General features: G+C 35.9%; 1 protein-coding gene and 1 pseudogene across 2 annotated transcripts; both read right to left on the reverse strand.

Annotated features, from left to right (window-relative positions):
• LOC127150139 (pyruvate kinase 2, cytosolic-like) overlaps positions 1-19,828 on the reverse strand; it is a 91,826-nt pseudogene extending 71,998 nt beyond the window's left edge.
• On the reverse strand, positions 7,159-14,012 carry LOC127150141 (uncharacterized). Of its 2 annotated transcripts, XM_051087001.1 has the most exons (4): positions 13,796-14,012; positions 12,910-13,089; positions 12,146-12,190; positions 7,159-7,332 (listed from the first exon to the last, which is right to left on the reverse strand). In XM_051087001.1, the coding sequence occupies exons 1-3, from the start codon at positions 13,961-13,963 to the stop codon at positions 12,152-12,154; spliced, it is 387 nt and encodes a 128-aa protein (XP_050942958.1). In that variant the 5' UTR covers positions 13,964-14,012; the 3' UTR covers positions 7,159-7,332; positions 12,146-12,151. The 2 variants fall into 2 exon arrangements, with proteins under 2 accessions (XP_050942958.1, XP_050942960.1); XM_051087003.1 differs by lacking the exon at positions 7,159-7,332 and having other exon boundaries at positions 12,145-12,190.
• Positions 19,829-24,993: the final 5,165 nt, after the last annotated feature.

Consider the following 24,993-nt stretch of genomic DNA (forward strand, 5'->3'; position numbering starts at 1 on the left):
ATTATACTGTCGGAAAGGCCGATACGATAGGCCATGAAAGACTGAATTTAAGGATTCCATATTAAGCTTTCTGACAAATAGAAGGTTCTCAATATTCTCCTCTCTCATCTTAACCTCTTTTCTCGTCTTATTCCTTGCCCCTGGTATTAACAATGAGTCTGATTCCTTTAAGGCTTTCTCAAATTCTTTGAGCCTTTATATAAAGCTGGATAGAGGTTGATTTTGTAGTCATTTTACATGAGTGCAAAGACTCCTACGTCCAAAGGAGAGGGTCGGAATCAATCTTAATTTCATGATCAGGAGTCAAAGGGCTTGACTGTGTTGGAGAGAAAAAAGAAGAAAGACAAAGAGAAAATGAGAGTTGATTTAAGTTTCAAAGAAAGAGAAAGAGGTGAGATGATACTCAACCTACGGGAGAGAGAGAGGGGAGATGAAATTGAGGAGATCTTGTGCAAGGTTTATGAACGAGAAGAAGAACGAAACAGAGTTCTTTCAGTTTCTCTCAAAAGCTCTCATTCATCTGAACCCACGGAGCGGTGTTCATAACTAATTCAGTTTCATGATCTCTTTAATGATCTCCTAATTCTCTCTTTCCTGTCTTCTTATCTTCTTACCGAGCAGGAAAGGGTTCGAGATGATAGAAAAGCATACAATTCAGCGGAAACAGATCGGATAATTACTCTAATTGCAATTAATTAACAAAAAACCCTAAATTGAAAAAAAAATTAAAATTAGGGTTTTTAGGAAAAACTTATGTTCGAAGTACTTATTGATGCTTGAACCATCACTAGGGTTGACCTACTATCCTCTAGACTCAAAACCAGGTTGTAGGACTCGTTGAATGAAGGAAATCGGGAGAGAGAAAAAAATGGAAAAATATGGAAATGGGTTGGGTTTGATTTTTTTTTAGGAAAAAATAGCCCAATTTTGTTCTTTAGAAAATAAGCCAACCTTTTTCCTTGAGGCCAAAAGAGCCCAATTTATAGAGGCTTTTAATGCAAAGTTGCATGTGCATTCAAACAGACCAACAACACATAACCCACTAATCATTAGTGGGCTTAATCTCATGATAGTTTGTTAACACCTAGCCTACTATAGTTAGTGGGTTTATCCAACAAAATGTTGGATTTTCCCACTAACTTTAGTCAAAGGATAAAATTGTCATTTGGTCAAAGTCAAACTTTGACTTTTCAAACCAAAAAGTCAACATTTTGACTTTTTACAATTTTATCCGTTTTGACTAATTTTGACCTTCCAAGCATGAATCCACATTTATTTTCTCAAGATTCAAATCAGATTTGAATATATTGCCGATCAAAGTTTGATTTTTCAAAGTCAAAAGTCAACATTTTGACTTTTTACAACTTTGACTATTTCCATCTTTTTCGAGCTTCCAGATATAAATTCACATTCATATCTTTAATATTTAAATCTAATTTAAGCATGAAGCTCTATTAGTAATCTAAAACCAACGGCTATATCACATATAATTGTCGGTTTCTCTCTCCTCTCCTCAAACAATTCGACTCATTCCATCATATTGTTCTAAGTTTATTCCATATGAGCTAGCAGAGGAATCTAATGGACCTATAGATCATGGGCTCCAACGATCCGAGATTAACAGGCTAAACTCTTTTATACTGAGATAATCAACATTCGTTAACTAACGGATCATTCCAAGTCCCGTAGTTGCACTTCCCTCACTATAGATATATTTGTGTCCATTTGATATAACCATGATCAATAAGTTAATCCTTCATAGGTTGTTCATAACCTCGGTTGGGTCAAAATACTGTTTTACCCCCGAGACTACATCTTGTTCCTTAAGTCTCATTGATCCACTATTGAACAATTGGTTTAAGGTCCAACCTGTAAATCGAATCTCTCTCGGACCAATGAGAGAGTGGGGCCCCTTTGTTCAAGACTTGGATTCAGTTCTTAAGAGAAGAACCTATCTACTAACCCTAAAGCGAGTAAGAGTGAATTTCGTCTTGCACCTTATGTTCTCATCTATCCACCCAATCTTACCCCTGAAATGGGAGACTTATTAGGCCAACGCTAATGAGTTGCCCTCACCTATGCATATCTAAAGATAATCTCGTGAGAACAAGAGTTCACAGTTAGCTTAGGATTAAGATTAAGTTACCTAGGTCATTAATAATCGATATAGTCAGTTTTGAACAGTAAACGACGTTATATCGCAAAAGTGACTATTTCATGGTTCTGTCTTATGTAAACCCCTTACATAGGATGCTCTCACTTTCATGTCTCTACATGAACGATTCAGGATTACATCGTTTGTATTAATTACAAAGCGAGTCGCATCCATAATATCTCTGAATAAGGCGCCCAACCTTTATTTATATACTATAGACTATTTATAGTATCTCATTTCCGCAATAGCTTTTGGAAGCACATCTTTATCCACGGCCCCTTGCTACCCTTCATAGAGTTTCGCACCTTTGTTCATTAATTGTTAACAAAAGATGAAAGACAAAGGGGGTACGAGGTGTCAAATAAAGGTCTTTTTACTTAGAAAAACGAGTTGGGAATCCTAGTAGAAAAAAGGAAAGGCATCTTTCCATTGATCGAACAAGAGCAGCGTCTGAAGCATCGGCTTATTGCACCAAGTATTCTCGTATAAAAGGTAGAGCCTTATTAACTTCAAAAACAAGATCCCACTCTGCGGTCTAGGTCGACCTCTTGTTCATTAAGGCGATAAATTCGACTTGGTCCTTTGCACCTTTCAGAGTTCTTCCTCTTTTAGTTCCTCTGGAAAGCTAGTTCAAATTTCTCTCCTCCTTCCCAGCCTGAGGCACTAGGTCGATTTCTTCATCGAGCTGAGCTGCTTTAGGTGTCTTTAGTGCAGCGGGTCTTTATATAGGTTAAGTCTAGGAATGGTTCGATATCCTTGCTCTTTTACCGCATAGTGGGGCAAGAGACCTCTGGTCTCGTAGCTCGAATGGAAGAAGTCAAGGGATAGCTGTGAGGCTGCTTTGTTGACCAATGGACTTCAGGGTTGAATCACGAAATTCACGGTTTGACTGTGTTCCAGGTGTTCTTAATAAAGAAGAATGCATCAATGAACAAAGGCTCAAAGAATTTGAGAAGCAGAAGCCCGTACAGGAGTGAGAGTCGGCTACGTACCATGCGCCTGATTTTTCTTCTTTTCCCAGGCAAAAGTGAGTGTAGAAACTCTGAAGTTTCAGTTTAGTTGCCCTCAGAAATTGATGTTAGGGTTTCAGCAGATGAGAAAGTTGCTTTTCTCAAAGCTATTATGCATAGAATGTATGCATGAGAAGGAATGGATGAAATAGCTCTACGAAAGAATCAATCTGATAATCTGTACCCAAAGCGCAGTAGAAAGGAAAGGCACTTGGTCGACCCAAAGGGTCGCGAGGAGGCAAGGGCATTCAATCTCTAGCATACATAGCAGCCGAGAATTGGTCTTTCCAATGGCGGACGAGGGGAGTCAGGTGTCAGAGGGAAGATCAAGGGCTAGCCCTAAACTTTTAGGTTGTAGTCTTTTTGTTGATGGGAGGTCTAGTCTAGATTTGAATTTCACTCCCTAGGAACTTGCTATACTCACCTATAAATAGGCATGCATTAGATGTGGTCCCCTTCGGAATCATGATTTTCCACTTTCATAGATGATAGTCGGTCTCTCTAAGTGGAGGTTGCGGCTGGGGAATCTCTCTAAGTGGAGGTTGCAGTCGCAGGAAGAGTAGTCTGGCCTCTTCACCTACGGAGCGGTCATTCTCAAATAAAAAGTATCCGATAGTCAAAAATGAGAAGGAGAACTCTATCTAGCATTATGAGAAAGATCGACTTAAGGAAGCAGATAAAGAAAATAGAGGTTTTGCCTATTCATGGATGATGAATTAATCAGAATCGGAAGAAGAAGAAGAAAGAGGCAGAGTAGGTAGGATTCTTGAATAGGATCTGTCCCCTTTCTATTAATGGATTCGGAGGCATCCTCATCCCCAACAAGGGCACACTCGCCTAAAAAGGTTATCATACTGATCGATACAGAGTCTAGAGAAGAAGGATCAAGAGAAGCCACGAGAGTGGAGAAGAATAGGTCAGATTCATTCTCAGTTCGGTAGGAAATATGCTCAACCAGATGGAAAAGGATTGATTTGAGCGAGACAGAGATTAGTAGCTCAAGTAGAAGACAGCAGCCGATCTCTTTCGATGCCCACGTAGCTCTTCTTGCAGCAGTTCTAGCTGTAGCTGAAGTAGTGCTGGCTGCTGAGGAAGGAATCACAAAAGTAATTCAGTAATAGAAGCTCCCCCTTCTTGCCAACCCTATAGCCTTAAGCCTGATAGCCTGAGCACCCACCTATTCAGCCATGATGTATTCATTCCTTAGTACTATGCTAGTATTTGTAGACTTTTCTCACTATTGGACTACCTTGCTCGACACATCCTTTCTTGCAAATGAAAGTTGGACCAAGGGTGAACTCTTTATATTGACAGGAATCTGTAGGATTTCGATGCGTCAGGCTCAGCAAGAACAGGAAGAGGACGAAAGGTCAGACCTGTAGATTAAACTACCACAGATCGATGCAGAGAGGGAAGAAATAGCTCGGAATCATAGATAGAAATTAGCATGAGAAGGATGTAATAATAAGGACGTAATCTAATTGAGTGAAAAGGTTGATCATATGCTCTCCCTCTTCTACCCCAAGCTTCTCTTCTCCCAGAGCAGGAGAGAAGGAAGAAAGAGAGAGATAAAAAGAAGAAATAACATTCATTAAAATGCGAGAGTGGGACAAAGCATCAGACTAAGCCGCCGAGTTCACAAGGTGGATAGAATAGGACCCGAGTTAAGGATCGAGACAGGAGTTAGCTGTCTTGAGGAATAATCAGTAGACGGATCACGAAGAAAAGGAGTTTAGATCTTTCCGCCCTCATCGGTCGGCCTTCCTTCATTCGAAGGCATGAAAGGTTTCCTTTCATCCCTCTCTTTAAGAATCAACACCCCTACTACGTGGTCGTCGGCCTCTTCAAACTCTCTTTCCTTTGAATTACATATCCCACAGAGCGGTAGGGGTATTAGACAAATTATCTTAAGAGTTCGCAGATTGAATGAATAACTAAGAAATGAAATAGAGAAAGGGAAAGCGATTATTCTATGCTTGGCCTCAGTACAAGGACAAGGGTCCAAAGGCGAAGAGTCAGGTTCCAGAGATATAAGGATGAGTTATTGGAAGTCCAAGACGGGCAGCCTATGTTATGATAACTAGAGCACAATCTATCTAACTAAGAATCATTAGTTTCACAACATAATAAAATACATAGATATTAGGTATCACTTCATTAGAGAAGAAATTGAGATAAGAGAAATCGAAGTTGTCAGATCCATACCTCGAGCAATGCTTCAACATGCTGACCAATTTGTTAGAGAAAACAAAATTCATATGATGCCTTTATGTAATCGAATTTGAACTACTTGACAAATAGACCAAAGTGGCAATTTCCATGTTACTTGTAAAGGTGGGGGACGAAAAGAAACAAAAGCAAAATACCTATTTTCTGATGTAACCATAAGGCTCATTTTTTAAGCATATCCTTTAAATTTCTACATACAAAAGAAGTCAAAAGTGAGGTGTAGAGAGATTTATTTTGTAAAGTTCATCACATATTGAAAAGCAACAAAGAAGATAAACCTAGTCGGAGAACAATCAAGAACAACCTCAAGATTTTCAACAATGGCATGAAAACAAACAACAAAACCTATTAAGAAAGCAAGAATTACCTTAGAGTATCTTAGAATTTCCACCGAGAATTAAAGAACCTATAAGATTACCTTAAATGATTAGAAACAGAGAAGAAGACCTTTGTATAGATTCAGATTCTTTTAAGAAAGAGGAATTAATTCCTAAATCCTCATCCCAACATTCCTCTAAGATTTCAACCTCAACTTTGTTCAAACCCATTCAACATTACAAAAACATGAATCAAGAAAGTTTCCAAGATTCAAAAGCATAATTTGAATCAAACAAAAGAGAAATGCAATTTCATCAAAAATTTCAGGTAAAAAAGACATTTATTTGCATACTCAATCTCAAATTCAGCAAACTTAAATTTTTTTCCCAAAACATTTCACAAGTGCATGCAAAAAGAACCAAGATCGAATCTTATATTTGTATCTCTACTAAACCAAAATTAAATTAGGAACTATATCAAACTTACTTTCATGAAGTATTCCAAACCTCTCAACTTAAACAGATTAACATTACCTGTCAAGATCGACATTAACATCGATTGCAAAAGTTTCACAAATGGGAGCCATGGAGTCTCTCTCCCATTTCTCAACAAATCCAGTACTCCTCTTGTTATGGTTCTTCCATTTCATATTAGCTCACCTCCTTTTCTAGCCTACATCTTTTAGAAATCAAACTCAATCATGCAATTGGAATGAATAAAATTGGAATTCAATTGAGTCAGTTCATTCTTGAAAATTTGACAGTGAAATTACATGAATTTAGACTCACATATTCACATATATATGTATGTGCGTACTGTTTTTTCTTACTTGTTAATGTTTCCCTTTGTTATGTCACGTTTTAAAACTTGAAATTTTGAAACAACGTTCAAGCTAAGAAAGAAAACTCCATAAAACAAGCAAGCAGAAGTGATTAATCACATTTTTGTTCAAATAGAGCTTACAATGCCCTCCATGCAAATTTGTCAATCAATGCAAAATTGGAAACACGAAAGAAAAATAAAAGCTTCTTAATATCTCAATCAATATTCATGCAAGCTCTTTAGTTGACAAATAAGTCAAATGTGATGTGGAGATTTCAAACTTTGAAAGCAAAAGAGTTATTGAATGATTCAAAATCAAACAAGCAAAAATCAAAATATATTGTAATAAGTAGAGCATAATATATCTAACTAAGAATCACCAGTTTCACAATATAATAAAACACAGAGATATTAGGCATCACTTCATTAGAGAAGAAATTGAGAAAACAGAAACCTGTGTTGTAAAGATCCATACCTCTGGCAATGCTTCGCCATGCTAACCAAGCTAGTTAGAAAAAAAAATCAAAACAAAATACCTATTTTCTGATGTAACCATTAGGCTCATTGTTGAAGCATATCCTTTAAATTTCTACATGCAAAAGAAGTCATAAATGAAGTTGAGAGAGAGTTCATTTGGTAAAATTCTTCACATAGATTGAAAAACAATAAAGAAAATAAACCTAGGAGAACCAGTTAACCTTTGTGTTCTTTCTTCCTTCACTAACCTTTCTCTTCATTTTCTTCTACTAATTAATTGCTCTGTCTTCAGAAATCTTCTATCCCTTCTTTTATGTACAACTGAAACGAAAGAGGAAAAACTTTGAGAGATTTGAGATTTGCATGACTGTAAGGTGGAGAGTAACTAAGTTGAGTCCAATGCATTTCAAGATAGAGCACTTGTATGGTAAATGGAAAATTATCGTCGAAGTATCTCTTATACAAAAAAATTTCACTTTGGGTATGGACATTTGGGTTTTAGATCCAACAGGAAGAATGGTTGATAATCAACCAAGAAATACTCAACAATGGCATGAAAACAAGGAACAAAACCTATTAAAAAAAGCAAGAATTACCTCAGAGTATCCAAAAATTTCCAATAAGAATTAAAGAACCTACACGATACCACAAACGAAAGGAAACAGAGAAGAAGATCTTTATATAGATTCAGATCCTTCTAAGAAAGAGGAATTAATTCCTAAATCATCATCCCAACATTCCACCAAGATTTCAGACCCTAACATTGTTTCACACCCATTCAACATTAAAGAAACATGAATTAAAAAAAATTCCAAGATACAAAAGAAGAATCTGACTCAAATAAAAAAGAAATGCAATTTCATCAAAATTTTAAGTTAAAAAAGACAGTTATTTCCATATTCAATCTCAAACTCAACAAACTTTAATTTTTTTTAAGAACATTCCACAAGAATTGCATGCATTCTACTTGACCTAACCAGCTGGACTCTAAGGGCTAGGCAGGTCTGGTTTTGGTTAGGCCAAAAGCGAAGTGTTCCACACACAAGTTCTGATACTGAGGGAGCCCAACGCATTTTACTCGACCTAACCGGCTGGACTCTAAGGGCTAGGCAGGTTTGGTTTTGGTTAGGCCAAAAGCAAAGAGTTCCCCACACAAGTTCTGATACTGAGGGAGCCCAACGCATTTTACTCGACCTAACCGGCTGGACTCTAAGGGCTAGGCAGGTCTGGTTTTGGTTAGGCCAAAAGCAAAGAGCTCCCCACACAAGTTCTGATACTGAGGGAGCCCAACGCATTATACTCGACCTAACCGGCTGGACTCTAAGGGCTAGGCAGGTCTGGTTTCTGTTAGGCCAAAAGCAAAGAGTTCCCCACACAAGTTCTGATACTGAGGGAGCCCAACGCATTCTACTCGACCTAACCGGCTGGACTCTAAGGGCTAGGCAGGTCTGGTTTTGGTTAGGCCAAAAGCAAAGAATTCCCCACACAAGTTCTGATACTGAGGGAGCCCAAGGCATTTTACTCGACCTAACCGGCTGGACTCTAAGGGCTAGGCAGGTCTGGTTTTGGTTAGGCCAAAAGCGAAGTGTTCCCCACACAAGTTCTGATACTGAGGGAGCCCAACGCATTTTACTCGACCTAACCGGCTGGACTCTAAGGGCTAGGCAGGTCTGGTTTTGGTTAAGCCAAAAGCAAAGAGTTCCCCACACAAGTTCTGATACTGAGGGAGCCCAACGCATTTGACTCGACCTAACCGGCTGGACTCTAAGGGCTAGGCAGATCTGGTTTTGGTTAGGCCAAAAGCGAAGTGTTCCCCACACAAGTTCTGATACTGAGGGAGCCCAACGCATTTTACTCGACCTAACCGGCTGGACTCTAAGGCCTAGGCAGGTCTGGTTTTGGTTAGGCCAAAAGCGAAGTGTTCCCCACACAAGTTCTGATACTGAGGGAGCCCAACGCATTTTACTCGACCTAACCGGCTGGACTCTAAGGGCTAGGCAGGTCTGGTTTTGGTTAGGCCAAAAGCAAAGAGTTCCCCACACAAGTTCTGATACTGAGGGAGCCCAACGCATTTTACTCGACCTAACCGGCTGGACTCTAAGGGCTAGGCAGGTCTGGTTTTGGTTAGGCCAAAAGCAAAGAGTTCCCCACACAAGTTCTGATACTGAGGGAGCCCAACGCATTCTACTTGACCTAACCGGCTGAACTCTAAGGGCAAGGCAGGTCTGGTTTTGGTTAGGCCAAGAGTGAAGAGTTCCCCACACAAGTTCTGATACTGAGGGAACTCAACGCATTCTACTTGACCTAACTGGCTGTACTCTAAGGGCTAGGCAAGTCTGGTTTTGGTTAGGCCAAGAGTGAAGAGTTCCCCACACAAGTTCTGATACTGAGGGAACTCAACGCATTCTACTTGACCTAACTGGCTGTACTCTAAGGGCTAGGCAAGTCTGGTTTTAGTTAGGTCATGTTTTCAGCAGCACATATTATTAAGTATGTACAGTGTTCACAATATTCATATAATAGATTGCATACATTTTACTCATTTCTAAGCTATTAAAGTACGCATTTTCAACATATTTAATTTTTTTTAAGAACATTCCACAAGAATTGAACGCATTCTACTTGACCTAACCAGCTGGACTCTAAGGGCTAGGCAGGTCTGGTTTTGGTTAGGCCAAAAGCGAAGTGTTCCCCACACAAGTTCTGATACTGAGGGAGCCCAACGCATTTTACTCGACCTAACCGGCTGGACTCTAAGGGCTAGGCAGGTTTGGTTTTGGTTAGGCCAAAAGCAAAGAGTTCCCCACACAAGTTCTGATACTGAGGGAGCCCAACGCATTTTACTCGACCTAACCGGCTGGACTCTAAGGGCTAGGCAGGTCTGGTTTTGGTTAGGCCAAAAGCAAAGAGTTCCCCACACAAGTTCTGATACTGAGGGAGCCCAACGCATTTTACTCGACCTAACCGGCTGGACTTTAAGGGCTAGGCAGGTCTGGTTTTGGTTAGGCCAAAAGCGAAGAGTTCCCCACACAAGTTCTGATACTGAGGGAGCCCAACGCATTCTACTCGACCTAACCGGCTGGACTCTAAGGGCTAGGCAGGTCTGGTTTTGGTTAGGCCAAAAGCAAAGAGTTCCCCACACAAGTTCTGATACTGAGGGAGCCCAACGCATTTTACTCGACCTAACCGGCTGGACTCTAAGGGCTAGGCAGGTCTGGTTTTGGTTAGGCCAAAAGCGAAGTGTTCCCCACACAAGTTCTGATACTGAGGGAGCCCAACGCATTTTACTCGACCTAACCGGCTGGACTCTAAGGGCTAGGCAGGTCTGGTTTTGGTTAGGCCAAAAGCAAAGAGTTCCCCACACAAGTTCTGATACTGAGGGAGCCCAACGCATTTTACTCGACCTAACCGGCTGGACTCTAAGGGCTAGGCAGGTCTGGTTTTGGTTAGGCCAAAAGCGAAGTGTTCCCCACACAAGTTCTGATACTGAGGGAGCCCAACGCATTTTACTCGACCTAACCGGCTGGACTCTAAGGGCTAGGCAGATCTGGTTTTGGTTAGGCCAAAAGCGAAGTGTTCCCCACACAAGTTCTGATACTGAGGGAGCCCAACGCATTTTACTCGACCTAACCGGCTGGACTCTAATGGCTAGGCAGGTCTGGTTTTGGTTAGGCCAAAAGCGAAGTGTTCCCCACACAAGTTCTGATACTGAGGGAGCCCAACGCATTTTACTCGACCTAACCGGCTGGACTCTAAGGGCTAGGCAGGTCTGGTTTTGGTTAGGCCAAAAGCAAAGAGTTCCCCACACAAGTTCTGATACTGAGGGAGCCCAACGCATTTTACTCGACCTAACCGGCTGGACTCTAAGGGCTAGGTAGGTCTGGTTTTGGTTAGGCCAAAAGCAAAGAGTTCCCCACACAAGTTCTGATACTGAGGGAGCCCAACGCATTCTACTTGACCTAACCGGCTGAACTCTAAGGACAAGGCAGGTCTGGTTTTGGTTAGGCCAAGAGTGAAGAGTTCCCCACACAAGTTCTGATACTGAGGGAACTCAACGCATTCTACTTGACCTAACTGGCTGTGCTCTAAGGGCTAGGCAAGTCTGGTTTTAGTTAGGTCATGTTTTCAGCAGCACATATTATTAAGTATGTACAGTGTTCACAATATTCATATAATAGATTGCATACATTTTACTCATTTCTAAGCTATTAAAGTACGCATTTTCAACATATTTAAGATATTTAAATAATAAAACAATCACAAATCCAAGCTCCATGCTTAAGGGTTAGGCAAACGTGTTTTCTAAGCTAAAAAGCAAAGTAGGCATGATATTTATTCTAAGAATAGAGAATTTGAAAATTTTTAAAATTTAGGCATTTTTGGCAAAATGAAAATTTCCCAAAGAACATGGAACATGCAAAGCTACAACCCCACCCCCACTTAAAGTTGTCCTCAAAGCATGTTAAGCAAGATTCTAAGGATGGAAAAATAAAAGAAAGGGAACAGAAAACCTCCCCTTGCTTGCAAAGGTTCCAAGTTTGGTTATACTTCATTTCCCTTTATTCCTACGGAAAGAAAACAAGAACTTCTATCAAAGTTCTAAAGAGGTTAAACTAAAAATTTAAAACAAAAAAAGTTCTACAAAACTTGAAAGAAAGCAGTTTGCATTGTTAAAGATCGATCATGCAACTGTATTTTCCCTAATTTTACCCGGATCAATGACCAAAGGTTTCTCAAATACTTTCAAACCTCACCTGGAAAATCATCAAAACTTTTATTCCATAAGTCTTATCTTTGTCCTTATTTGGGCATTGTCCTTACTCCAAGAACAAAATTGATCGTTCAAACATGTCACTTTTAAAAGTTTTATTTGTTTTGTTCTTGATATATCCAATTCGAAGATAGTCTAGTAAAAAAAATTGTATTATCTGTGAAAGATGAAGAACTTTTGGTGCTATTTTCAACCATCACCTAGTTAAATTCTATCTAATATGCAATGAAGTCTAGCATTAAAGTCAATTTATGATTTAATGCAGTGAGAAATAGTTAAGCTTTAGAATACTATCATCTTACATAACTTAAAAAAAAGAACAACAAAAAACTCCTTTATTTTCAGTTAAAGGAAAACACTTACCTCTTATCACGCTATTCCTTCACTCAACAGCATTATGCTCTTGGTCTGTCCTCAAAGAACAATCTTGAAATTACGAAAAAGAAAATCAAATTCAAATATAAGATCAAAGCTAAAATGAAAAAATTATTCGTAGAGATAAAAATTTAAGCATCTTCTAACACTACAAGAGCTGCGAAAGAGCCCTTTTCAACCTCTACAATAACTAATTGAATGCTTACCTTCCTACAAATGTGCATATAATGGTTCAATTCAACACAAGCGAAGCTTTTCTGGTATTTTTAAGCCAGTTTCTCAACCTAAGTGGAAAAAAGGATTCATTTCTCGGAATCAATTTATATCTAATGTTTTATAGAACTCGTCAACACTATTATGTGTTAATATCATTCTAAGAGAGGTTACACATGGATGATGGGTCAACAGAACTGCAAACAGTGTTGCTGAACATTCTAACGTCTAAAAAGATAGATTCACATACGACTGCAGATTGTGTGTCTATATATACATACCTATTTAAAGAGAGAGAAAGAGAGAGATTTTATTTGTTAATGCACTGTATGGAGTTCATCACTCGGTTCTTAACCAACATGCAAACTTTCAACTCATAAAAAGTAAACCAAATTTTATGTCAAAGTTCAATCTCTCCTATAACAATTGCATAAATTTCTCCTTCCTCTTCTTATCGAAAACTATGATACTTGCTCTCAGTTCCACCCATCCATAATGTAATTTATAACATTTAGTACAGGAGATAGATAGGCCATTACCTCACTTTCTAAGAGTGCAATCTTGTTGGTTGCCTTTTCATGTATCATTTCAAGTTCGTCCAACATCAATTCCATCATCTTATGCTCCTTCAAAGCAGCCTGGAATTGTTTTTGGAGCTCCTTTCTTTCCAGCAAAACATTATCAAACTCGATTTCCAGAAATTGAAAAAATTGTTGCAACTGCATGAAATCAACCATTATCAAGTATAAAAAGGGAAAAACAAATTTTGTATAATCTGTCCAAGTAGCCTATGTGATACTCCAATACTACAATCACTTATTGACTGAAACTAGTAAAGTTCCCAGAAGCCACCAACCCATGTAACCAGAGAAAATTCAATTGTCAATCATATGAACTTTCAACTATAGTCACTTGAGACTGATGAATGAAAACGAACAAACAAAATGTTGAACTACACTTGTCCAACTGATGGTAATAAGTAAAATAGTTCAAACTATTGTTCAATAACTCAGGCTGCAAAGAACTCAATGGTACGATTCTGCCTTTCGAAGTCTTAAACAACTTACTAACGTAATATTTTATGCTTTAGAATATTAAGGATTCTCTAATCTTTACTAGAAACACCGTAATTATTTGATCGTTCCAAACTTTTCACTTTAATATCATACCCATTTATGGCTAACATACTAGTTAAAAGTAGTTTGAGTACTCAGTTAACTCCTACTTGCAAGCAAATGAAAGTCATGGAGATGTTGTCTATAAAAAATCTACTACCGTAATTTGAAGAATATTTTGCTTTATACATATTTTCCACAAAGACAAACCTATGATAAAAAAAAACAGAGAAAAGAAACACAAACAAAATATATCATTGTTGAACAAGCACAGATGACAATCAAGAAACAATGGAGCGAGAGGGCTAACCTGCCTTCCCCTTCGTAAAGCAGCTAAAATTCGTCCAGGAAGAGAGACAATTGCAATTATCCACACAAAGTTGTCCAAAATATGTTTAAGTGAAGACTGACCGAGGTCTTCAACAGCTTCAACCAAGTTTGAACAACAACAACAAAGGTTTTCAAGATAAATGAGCATGTACGCATGAAAAACGAGAAAGGCCTCGTGACCAATAATATTGTAACATTAAGGAATTCTAAAGAAAAGCCATTGAACCCACCAGTACCACTACCTTTGTTGCTGAACTACATGCCAATGACCTTTTCGAAGCTGTAACCAGATTTATTGAACCCAGTTCTGCAAAACAAACAAATCCCTTCAACCAAACTGGACCGAGGAAGCCATATAATCAATTGAGCAGGTAAGAAGTTGATACCAATTTTTCATGAAAAGCTATTCACTAAGATAAGAACTTCATAACAAAAGGATGACAATGAACCTTTTTACTAACTGAATCGTAACATAAAAGACGAAAGAATAAACTAGTATTAAGAATAAGCATGGTTATGACATTATGTATTATCTCACCTTGAAGCATGGTCAAAGGTGAAACCAGAATACGGATCGATCTTATGCTTTTTAATGTTTATGACATTTTGTATCTTCCCTCATTTTCTCTTACAAAATTCTAACTAAATCAATCTTTGAGTGTAGTGTAATCCATCTAAAAAAGATGAAAATGCTAAAACAAGCACAAAAGTGGCGATTAACGTACATGGCTTGTAGGCATATAAAGGAAGAGATTGAACGCAGCAAATAGCCTTTAATGTAGATGTTCCTTTGGAAATGAATTCATGGTTCTTAGGTAGGTTAGCTTTCTTCGAATTTACTCTCCTTGAAACTTCAGAACTGGGTAGCTTATGGTTTTTATTTTATCATTTGGTTGGAGTGTTGAGATTTTATTGTAATTATTTGTTTCTATCTTTGGGATGTTTGAATTCCTCAATTGGAAGTTTTCCGTAACTTCCTTAGTTCCTTGGTAATATTTTCATTTGATCAACAAAAATTTTCTGTTTCGATGTTAAAAGAATCAAGGTAATAATGGGACAAATGCGGATAGGGAGAAATGCAAGAGTTCTTATTAAAAGAAAGGGGATGGGGAGAAACTATGGCCTCTGTCAAGGTTCCACCTTCAGTTTGGTGAACTTTTTCTAACTCACGAGCCCCTTAGTGCACAGGATTTTAGAATGTTTTCCCTTCTCTTTTTACTTTAAATAGTACCAAAGAAACTTTTTAGTTCTTTTTATGGGGGAGAAACTTACCTAAAGAGACTTAACAGAGTAACAAAAGAATGCAGCACTAAATGGTGGTTATAACGGAAAGCATGCAACATTTTCTTTGGCGATAACAACCTCCACTTTTAGAGATATTCCTTTGTTTTACTTGTAACTTTATCCTTTCCCGGCAAGGGTTTGTGTTTTATTTTCATGTATGGTTTGCCTTCTACTTCCCTTTAACAAGCCCTTTTGTAGTCCTTTTAGTGCACTCATGACCTCACGTTAAATGTTTTTTTTCTCCAAATTAAAGTTGTGCCTTCATTAATTCATTAATGAAATAGTAATGAATAAAGGAATGGAAATACCTTATACTACATAAAGCTTAGGGTTTAAAAGCTGTGTTTCTATCTCATACACACACAAATTACCTCAGCACATATTCTACTAACGGTTGAAACGGTTTCTACTGGATGTAATCCACACAATGTCTCGGCCCCAAGAAGAATTGCATCACTTCCTGCAAACTCATGAGAAGACAGGTTATAAAAAAACGTCATACAATCATATCCCCCGTCAAGAATGGAACTAAGAACCCTGATTCATACTAAATAGAATGATACAATTGAACATAAAATAGATAAATTTTAAAAAGTTCAACCCAATCTTCAGCATCATTAAAAAGAACCATGACTTAAAAAATCCCTACATCTTCGGTCTTTAAACAATAGAGATTTAAAAATTGAATAACTCACCATCAAGTACAGCATTGGCAACATCAGTAGCTACTGCACGTGTAGGTCTCAAGTTGTTAGTCATGCTGTCTACCACACGAGTTAAAACAGCAGGCTTTCCAGCCATATTACATCTATAAAGGGCAGTTTTCTGAAACAAAAGCACCTGTAACAATGTAGAAAACAGAAATAATCAATCCTAACGTAACCATGGTAAAGAATACGAGTAAAAAGTGAGCTGACAATGACTTACCTCTACACTTTCAATCTTTGCAAATATTTGAGTTTGGTTAAGGTCACCTAGCTTAGAAAGAAATTGTCGAGCCTACATAAAAATTTAATTTAGCAATCAATATCCTCTATTGTAATAATCAACATAGTCAAATCACCCACAATTGATCATTTGTTTAAAGTGAAGACTCAATGCAAGGAAATAATACTTGTCAAACATCTTCCACATGTCTAGCATGTGACAGAGAGAGGAAGTCAATCTTGTTTTTTACTCCCCACGTAGCTATGATCTAAAGTCACCAGTCAGCATCAAAAAATACTATGAGCTACCAATCATGTTAAGGTTGTATAAGCTAATTGCAAGCAATCAAAGAGACTTAACAGACATAACAAACAGGAAACTGAAGAATGTTACTCTTTGCCTTTCTCAGTAAGTGTTGGAAGATCAATGTGAATTTCAGCAGCATGCAAAGTGTACATTGTACCAACCAACGTGGCAGAGTTCTTTACCACACAACCAACATCATCTCCTTTCACTTCGAAAACCCGACAGACATAACTCAGCATAACATCATTTACCACGATTCCTTACAGTGAAAAAAAATTTGAAGATCCCTACCAATATGCCCCATTACCTCCAACCAGACAGATGTTTCACTTCCAGTAAAGAGGTACTGACCAAGAAAAAGGGTGTCTCCTTTCTTAACGACCTATATAAGAAAATTTCAAGTTTAGTAATATGAAGGAGATTATTGTATAATCAATGCAGTGAATGAAAGAACGCCCATCTTTTATAAACTTTGACTTTGCAAAATATCTTATTTGCATAAACTAAAGAATATTAAAATCTTAACCTCTTATCAATTTTTAATGAAAAACTCACGTGTCTTGATACGATGCAATTTTGACTGAGTAAATTGCATCAGGCAACAGACACGATGCAGACAAGTAATTAAATCATTAGTATAGTCAGTTAACATTAGTTTAGTTGATGATTTTAGATTAAATAACAGTTTGGATTTATTTATTTGTTTGTTTTATTTTCATGTATAACAACAAATAGCCACTTCTAGAAATATACGAGGGGCTTTTCAATATCAATTTAAAATAAAACTTTAATTCATAGAAAGTTTTTCCTGAACTTCAGGGCTACAGATTTTCCTTGTTTGGCTGTGGATTTGGCATGATCTAAAATGTTCCACAAGTAGTATGAAGTTTTATAGTATTTCCCAACCTTTGAAAGTCCACCATAATTTGTAGGTAGCAGCCGAAGATGCCTCTAGTTCTTGATTGGGTGTTAGAACAACAAACCCATCTTCCTGAAGAGAGATAGATTTCTCACTTTAGTAACCAACACCTCAGGACCTGCTGTATCCAGCATAACCTGAAAAAAGCAGAAGAATTAGCTTACTTATTCTTTGGCCAAGTTACTAAGAAAATGGTAGGAAAGTTCAAATGATAAAATATACACTCAAACGTATTAAAAACGAACGTACAGCACAAAGTTTCTTGGTGCTTTTAACAGCAATCTTCAAATTTTCCAAAGTCTCTTGATGGTAATCTGGACTGCCCCATGAAATGTCGAACCGAGCAACTAGCAGCCACCAAAGAAAGAATAGAAAAACAAAAGTTCCCTACTATAACTCAAACGCATTACCCACTAGAAACAAAGGGAGAGTTGCTAAGGAAGCCAACCATACCAGACATTCCAGCCGTCAAACAAGCAGAAATAACTTGTACAGATCGAGAGTTAGGACCCAGAGTACCAACAATCTTAGTCATTGTAGGAAAGAAGCTCCAGAAAACAAGAGGGCAACAAACAACAAAATTTCAAGGGGCCTCAAATACAAGAAAAAAATGCAATCTTTTCAAGATATCCCAAACCTTCACTCCTAACTTCTCGATCAAATCTTATGTTTCCAAAACTCGTAAGCTTATCAAAACTAGTAGTAAAGCTTGTTGAAATTGATCTCAATGTTCTCATGAGCGTGTTTCTTCGATAGACGAAGGTTTGCTTTCACTGTGTTGCAGGTGAAAACTTTCTGGACTCCTGAACAGGGGACAAAGCAAGTGGAACAGATGAACCAACAAATACTTCTACTATTTGATTTTGAAGAAGAGAATCACAGGAGATGGGGTACATCAGAAGAATTTCAACCGCACACAGAAAACAGATAAAAAATAGTACAGTTGACAACCCAAGAGCCATTTAACTGAAATATTTCCTAAATGATTAGCTGGTAATTATTTTATCTTAGAAGAGAACTAGAATTCACCCTGGTCTATAGACAATACATAGAGAAATGACAATATGATGTGAGCAATTGTTACTAAAGGAAAAAAATAGTTTACTGACAATGAATTGAAGTAGTCTTTCCTTTGTAATTGAATAATTTAAAGAGTGATCTAATGAATGTTATAAAAAATAAATGAGGGGAGAGAAACTCGACCATGGAGAGAAAATGGACAGTGAATGAAGTACCAAAAAAAACAAACTAGCGAATGCAGTCATTAGTTAAAATAAAACCATCTTCAAAAGTAGTCATAACTCAACCAAATGGCACTATATTTTCTATAAACCCAACTTCTTTTTACTTTAGAAATGTTCAATTTGTGTTAGTTCCTACACACAAAAAGGTTTCGAACTCCTGAAATGGATAGAATTACAGGGCTACAGGTTATAGTATTTTTGTGAACCTAAAGCAATTATGAAGCATAACCAAGTAGCAAACACAAACACAAACACTTGATGAAACTTCTAACAGTCACAAAAACTTTGGAAGTTAGTAGTGCAAAGAAAGAAAGTGAGAGAAGTCAGTTCTGGCTTAAAAAATCCCTTTTGACGCCTTCCCAACTTCCCGGATGCAGTTGAACCCCTTGAAAATGACCATAACTGACTCAAATTACAGTAAAAAATCAAATTGAGTGAACACATGGCAAGTGGGTTCAATTCCTTTTACCACAGAAAACTATAATACAAGTTCTTTCACTTCTTAGAACCCAAATTCCACAACCACAGTTATGCAAGAAGAAGAACAACAACAAAAATGCCTCTTAAACTCCAACGAGAAATACAGAACTTGAATTCCAAAAGGGAAACTTACCTCCGTACTTCCATGGATAGGGGTGCACTTAGGTGCGCATATTAGCACGAGGAAGATAAAAACCTTCATTAGAAGCCGAGTAACGTCTGCCATTGTGGATACACACTCCTCTGTTAAATTTTCTACACCAGATTTTACATCTTCTCTAATCTGTGAGATGATTCAGCATAAGACGAAATTAATTTTTCATATTACAGGAAAATATCATTTCACCACCCAAATTAAAACAAAAATATACCAAAACCCCAATAATCACACCACGTAAACTACCTTCGCAATAGAATCAGACAACCCAGGGATGGAATTCTCAAGAACGGTCTCCATACTGAGCTTCCGCTTAAGTGGGTTAGAAGAGAGAGCAGGCTCTTCAACTTAGTCGGCGAGGGTTTGAAATCGGGAACCATGAATTGGGATCGGACGGTGAATCATTTTCTTTGGAAGACGATGTAGGTTTCCGAGGGGTCTGCCGCCCTTGATTCCGGCGCCGTTAGCGCTAGGAATAGAAGATGGCAGTGGATCGGCGACATGGGTATGGGTTTCTTGGGTGCATGCTTCATTTTAGAGAATGGAAATTGAGAGATAGGAAGAGTGAAGACGAGGAAGACGAGGAAGACGAGGAAGACGAAGGAGACAAGAGAGCGAGAGAGAAGGGGAGGAGGAGAGAGAGGGCGAGGGGAGAGAGAGTGCCGTTGAGAAGAAACGTGAAGAAATTATAAATGAGAGAAGCTGTGAAGGGAGGGTTTCAAAGGAGAGGGAATAAAGGTTTTTTTGAAATTTGAAATAGTGTTAATAGGACTTCTACCGTATAAAGAGCAAAACATTTATTTGTAAACATAAATAAATCTAAATGTTCTGTGATTTTTTTGTTTCATAAAACGCTTTTAAATTTTAATTCAGAATTTATAGGAGCAAATGTAGAACTAATTTAAAATAAATAATTCTAAATATTCTTAAACTTTTAAAATTATTCAAAAACCGTTACTTTTAGATTAAAACCGTTGAAGTTTTATTTCAAAAATACCCTTAGAACTTAAAAAGAGTTCAAGAATATTCTTCTTAATTTAAATTTTATACCAATTTTCTCTCTATCTAAAATAAAAACTTAAATTTTAAGTTAAGATCATAGTCTTAATTTAATTTTTTTATAATTATTGTCATAATTAACACAACTAATTAATTGTCAACTAAAAATTATATTTGACTATTAACACTCTTTTTTGTTTGACTAATTATAGTATGTTTTAAAGGAAAATTTTCGTTTTGGAAATTTACTCTGATTCTATATGAATAAGAAATACTTTTCTCTAAATTATTGACTATATAATATCAAAGCCAGTAGGGTTTGCAATATCGTAGTGGGTGGTTTCCTTTTCCATTAGAGTTTAAGTTTAGGACATCGTTGAGTAGTCGGACTCATAATAATGTCAAAACTGCTAAAAATATTTACAAAATAGAAGTCTATTTGATAGTTTTGAGATCTCACTTTCATGAAAATATTAATTTCTATGAAAATTTAAAAAAAAAAAAAAAGTGATGTAAGTTGTTATAATTAATTAATGAAACTTCTACTGTAACTTAATTAGACTATATATGATTGTCATTTTTAATCACAGTTTCTATAAAGTACGATAACATTTAGATATCTGTTGTAAATGGATGCCTAAACATTGATACAAGAACATAATTTGAAAAAATGGAAAAATAATTATATTACAAAACAATATAAAGTTTAGAAATATTTGAAGGTGTAATAATGAGAAAATTTCTTTTCTCTCTTACTTCCTTCTTTTTATGTACAGTTTTTTTTTTTTTCTAAAAAAATTTGGTTTATTCTTTGTATTTTTTCGGATCAACCATGCATCAATTCACTAGGTGGAATGTAAATAGCAGATGTTTCTTTATTATTATTACTATCTTACTTCTTCTTGTCCATAAGTGAAAGAATACACACTAGTTACATATCATATATGTAACCAGAGAATAACCATAATGTTGGTTGTATAATAAGTGTACATATAAAAAGAAGATGACCACTTTCGTTTTGTTTTTTTTTTTTTTTTTCTTTAGGATATTTCAATAGGAATTTTCATCGGAGTTAGACTTCGCTTACGTGAATTGTTATTTTGTGGTTTATAAAGATGTTAAAGCATAATTTGTCTTTATTTGGTTAAGAATTTGTACTTTGTGTTATATATTACAAAAGTTATCCTAATATTATTATCGTCAATACTAATGTGTAGACTTGTGCATGCTTTAAAATGATTTTTTTTCCTTACAAGGTTTTACAAGAATCCATTGGACTCTTTGATTGAATTATAAGAAATTTCGTAAAGTTAGTGGAATTTTTTTTATTCCAATGTATTTATTTGAGGCTTGTTTAAATTGTACTTAATTACCGAACTTTAGTTACTAATTTGATTGTATTTGTCCCTTTGGGAACATTCCATAGGCTATTTGTACTTAAAAAGAAAAACGTTATCTATGTTATATATAAAACGTTATCTATGTTATTGTTATATATGAAACTTTTTATTTACATGTTAATCAGTTGAGGGTGAAAATTATGTGTGTAATGACAAGATTTAAAGAAACTATACAAAACATGTAATATGACATTATAAAAGTTGCATGTATGGATTATGTGACAATAAGTACATGTCGTATCGTGATAGAACATTTGTTGACAAAAAATATTTGTCGTGATTCAAATATTCTTGACAATAAAATGTCACGATTTCCATATTCTCAACCGAAAGAAAAAAAATCATTATATAGCCTTCTTTAACGTTTTATAATTGTCATTAATATTCAATTTTGAATCGATTGATGACAATTATTATATATCATAATATATTTCACAAAATTTTATAATTATCGATAATTATTTTTTTATGATACTTATTTTTCATCTTGAGAAAACTAATTGTGAAGTTTTTTCTTTTGATAATCCTACCTTTACCAGTGATATAATCATAATGAATGCAAAGAGTTCCCCACACAAATTCTGATACTGAGGGAGCCCAACGCATTTTACTCGACCTATCCGGCTGGACTCTAAGGGCTAGGCAGGTCTGGTTTTGGTTAGGCCAAAAGCGAACTGTTCCCCACACAAGTTCTGATACTGAGGGAGCTCAACGCATTTTACTCGACCTAACCGGCTGGACTCTAAGGGCTAGGCAGGTCTGGTTTTGGTTAGGCCAAAAGCGAAGTGTTCCCCACACAAGTTCTGATACTGAGGGAGCCCAACGCATTTTACTCGACCTAACCGGCTGGACTCTAAGGGCTAGGCAGGTCTGGTTTTAGTTAGGCCAAAAGCAAAGAGTTCCCCACACAAGTTCTGATACTGAGGGAGCCCAACGCATTCTACTTGACCTAACCGGCTGAACTCTAAGGGCAAGGCAGGTCTGGTTTTGGTTAGGCCAAGAGTGAAGAGTTCCCCACACAAGTTCAGATACTGAGGGAACTCAACGCATTCTACTTGACCTAACTGGCTGTACTCTAAGAGCTAGGCAAGTCTGGTTTTAGTTAGGTCATGTTTTCAGCAGCACATATTATTAAGTATGTACAGTGTTCACAATATTCATATAATAGATTGCATACATTTTACTCATTTCTAAGCTATTAAAGTACGCATTTTCAACATATTTAAGATATTTAAATAATAAAACAATCACAAACCCAAGCTCCATGCTTAAGGGTTAGGCAAACGTGTTTTCTAGGATTGCTCAGCGAGGTCTAAAATCAAAAAAAGTTTCAGAAAATCACAATTACTGAAAGCTCGAGTTCAACAACATAATGGAAAAAACATAACCCTTATATAATATAAATCTCTAACAAACAACGCACGCAAGGAAAAGACATAGAGAGAGGGGCGGAAAGACCATGGCCTCGTTGTGGCAGTGGCGACAGGTGAAGATTTGGTTGCAGCATGGAGCTCGGATTTTGCACCGTCTCCTGTAATGCTCGCATCTAAATGAAATCGAAAAGAAGTCACAAGTGAAGGTAGCAATGAAGAAGAAGAGGAAGAAAAAGGAAAAAGGAAAGAGATTGATGATACCCATATTGCAATTTCCCGAAATCTTGTTTCATGGCGGATTGGGGCAGAGGGAAGTGTTCTTCCATTGGAGATCGTCTCTTTGTTTGAGTTCTTCGGTAATAGAGAACAGAACAATTGGAGTATTAACATAATATTTATTAATTAATTCTTTTACAAATAATTTTTAAGGAGTAAATAAATAAAAAGACTATTTTCGAATATAGACAATAAATTCCTTTTACCTCATTTAAAGTTTTTTTTTTCTTTTTATTTTTGTTATTAAAAAAAAAAAGTTTGAGGTCTTTTCAAAAGTATAACAAGGTGGCAAGTATTTAAAACAATTTCGAAAACAAAAAAAGCACCGACACGCACCGTGTAAAATACAAAAATGACCCATCAACCACGCGTTGTAATATATTTACGATCGTTTAGCGATTGTTTAGATATGACTATAATTTATCATTTCAATTATATCGTTTAATTTTGTTACTCCAATCTAAATGATTTTTTTTCAAGATTCTTTAGAGGAAACGAAGAAAAAAGACAATGGAAAGATTAAACGACATAAAAAAAGAATAAAAAAAGAAGAAAGACGATGAAAAGAAATCATAGCAGAAAAAAAAGAGAGAAAAAGAAGATATACGACGGAAAGAAATCGCAGCAAAAAAAAGAAAAACGAAAGACGACGAAAGAAATCGCGAGTAAGAAAAAATGATGGAAAGACAAACCTATAATATTTAAAAAATGACTAACTTTATGCGCTCTGTAACCGTAAATAGTTTGATGTTTTGTTACATGAATGTTTTTAAAAAAGTTTCTTAATAAAAATTATGAAAAATATTAAATTTTTAATAACAAAAAAAATACTAATTTATAGTCTCACGTTAACTTATTTAAATCTTAAATTATTAGACACATTTTCAATTGTATGAACCAAATTTTTTATAAAATATTTACAAAATATATTAAAATTTTTGATTTTATACATTAGTGACATTTATAGAATTATCATTGCTAAATTCATACATTTTATTATATTTTGTAAATACTCTTAGCAGTTTTATTATTTATAATAATTTTTAATTTATAAGTATAAATTTATCCTATCTTCTTCATTTTATTTTATTGGTTAAATTATAAAAAACGCTTATAAACATTATATTTTATATAAAAAATATCCTTAAATTTTTAAAATGAGTTTTAAAAAAAGCCCTTATTGTTAGCTTTAGATTAAAATAGTTAGTGTTCTATGTAAAAAATATTTGTTAACTTTCCAAAAAGTTTAAAATATAACTTTAAATATATATATATATATATATATAAAAAGAATGTTAAGGTTTTCTTTATAGTTGTTTTTTTCTTTTTGTGTTTGGTACAACTAGTCCATTAAAATAGTTTTTGGATGTTAAAATAAATGAAAATGTGATTTGGTAGATGGAAAAATAATTTATTTTACCAAATAGTTTAGGGGTTGTTTAATTCTAAACATGACCCAATTTTCTTTGAAAAAAGTCCCTAAATAGCCGTAACAATACACTTTCTTTTTGTAAAACCGATCTTTGATGAAATTTATATTACATCAATAATTTTAAACTTTGGAGTTTAATTTAGACAAAAATTTAAATTTCAAAACAATATTTGAAAAGAGTGTAAATCGATATATCTACGAACGTTTAAAGTTTAAACTAACAAATTAATAGTTCGAAATCTTAATCTATACAACTACTAAAGTTTAACAAGTTAATGCAGATAAATTTATCGATATTTCTTTTTTACAAGAATAGATATTTTATAAATAAAAAAATAAAAAATGTTATTAATAAATAAACATTTTTACAAAATTTCAATC

The sequence above is a fragment of the Cucumis melo genome, chromosome 1, assembly GCF_025177605.1.
Source record: "Cucumis melo cultivar AY chromosome 1, USDA_Cmelo_AY_1.0, whole genome shotgun sequence".
Classification (NCBI taxonomy): domain Eukaryota; kingdom Viridiplantae; phylum Streptophyta; class Magnoliopsida; order Cucurbitales; family Cucurbitaceae; genus Cucumis; species Cucumis melo.

Coding starts and splice junctions, on each gene's coding strand:
- LOC127150141 (XM_051087001.1), bottom strand. CDS start 13,963: ATGCTCATTTATCTTGAAAACCTTTGTTGTTGTTGTTCAAACTTGGTT. Junction 13,090..13,795: donor CTTTACGAAGGGGAAGGCAG/GTTAGCCCTCTC, acceptor GATTTCATGCAG/TTGCAACAATTTTTTCAATT. Junction 12,191..12,909: donor TTGCACTCTTAGAAAGTGAG/GTAATGGCCTAT, acceptor CTTTGAGGACAG/ACCAAGAGCATAATGCTGTT.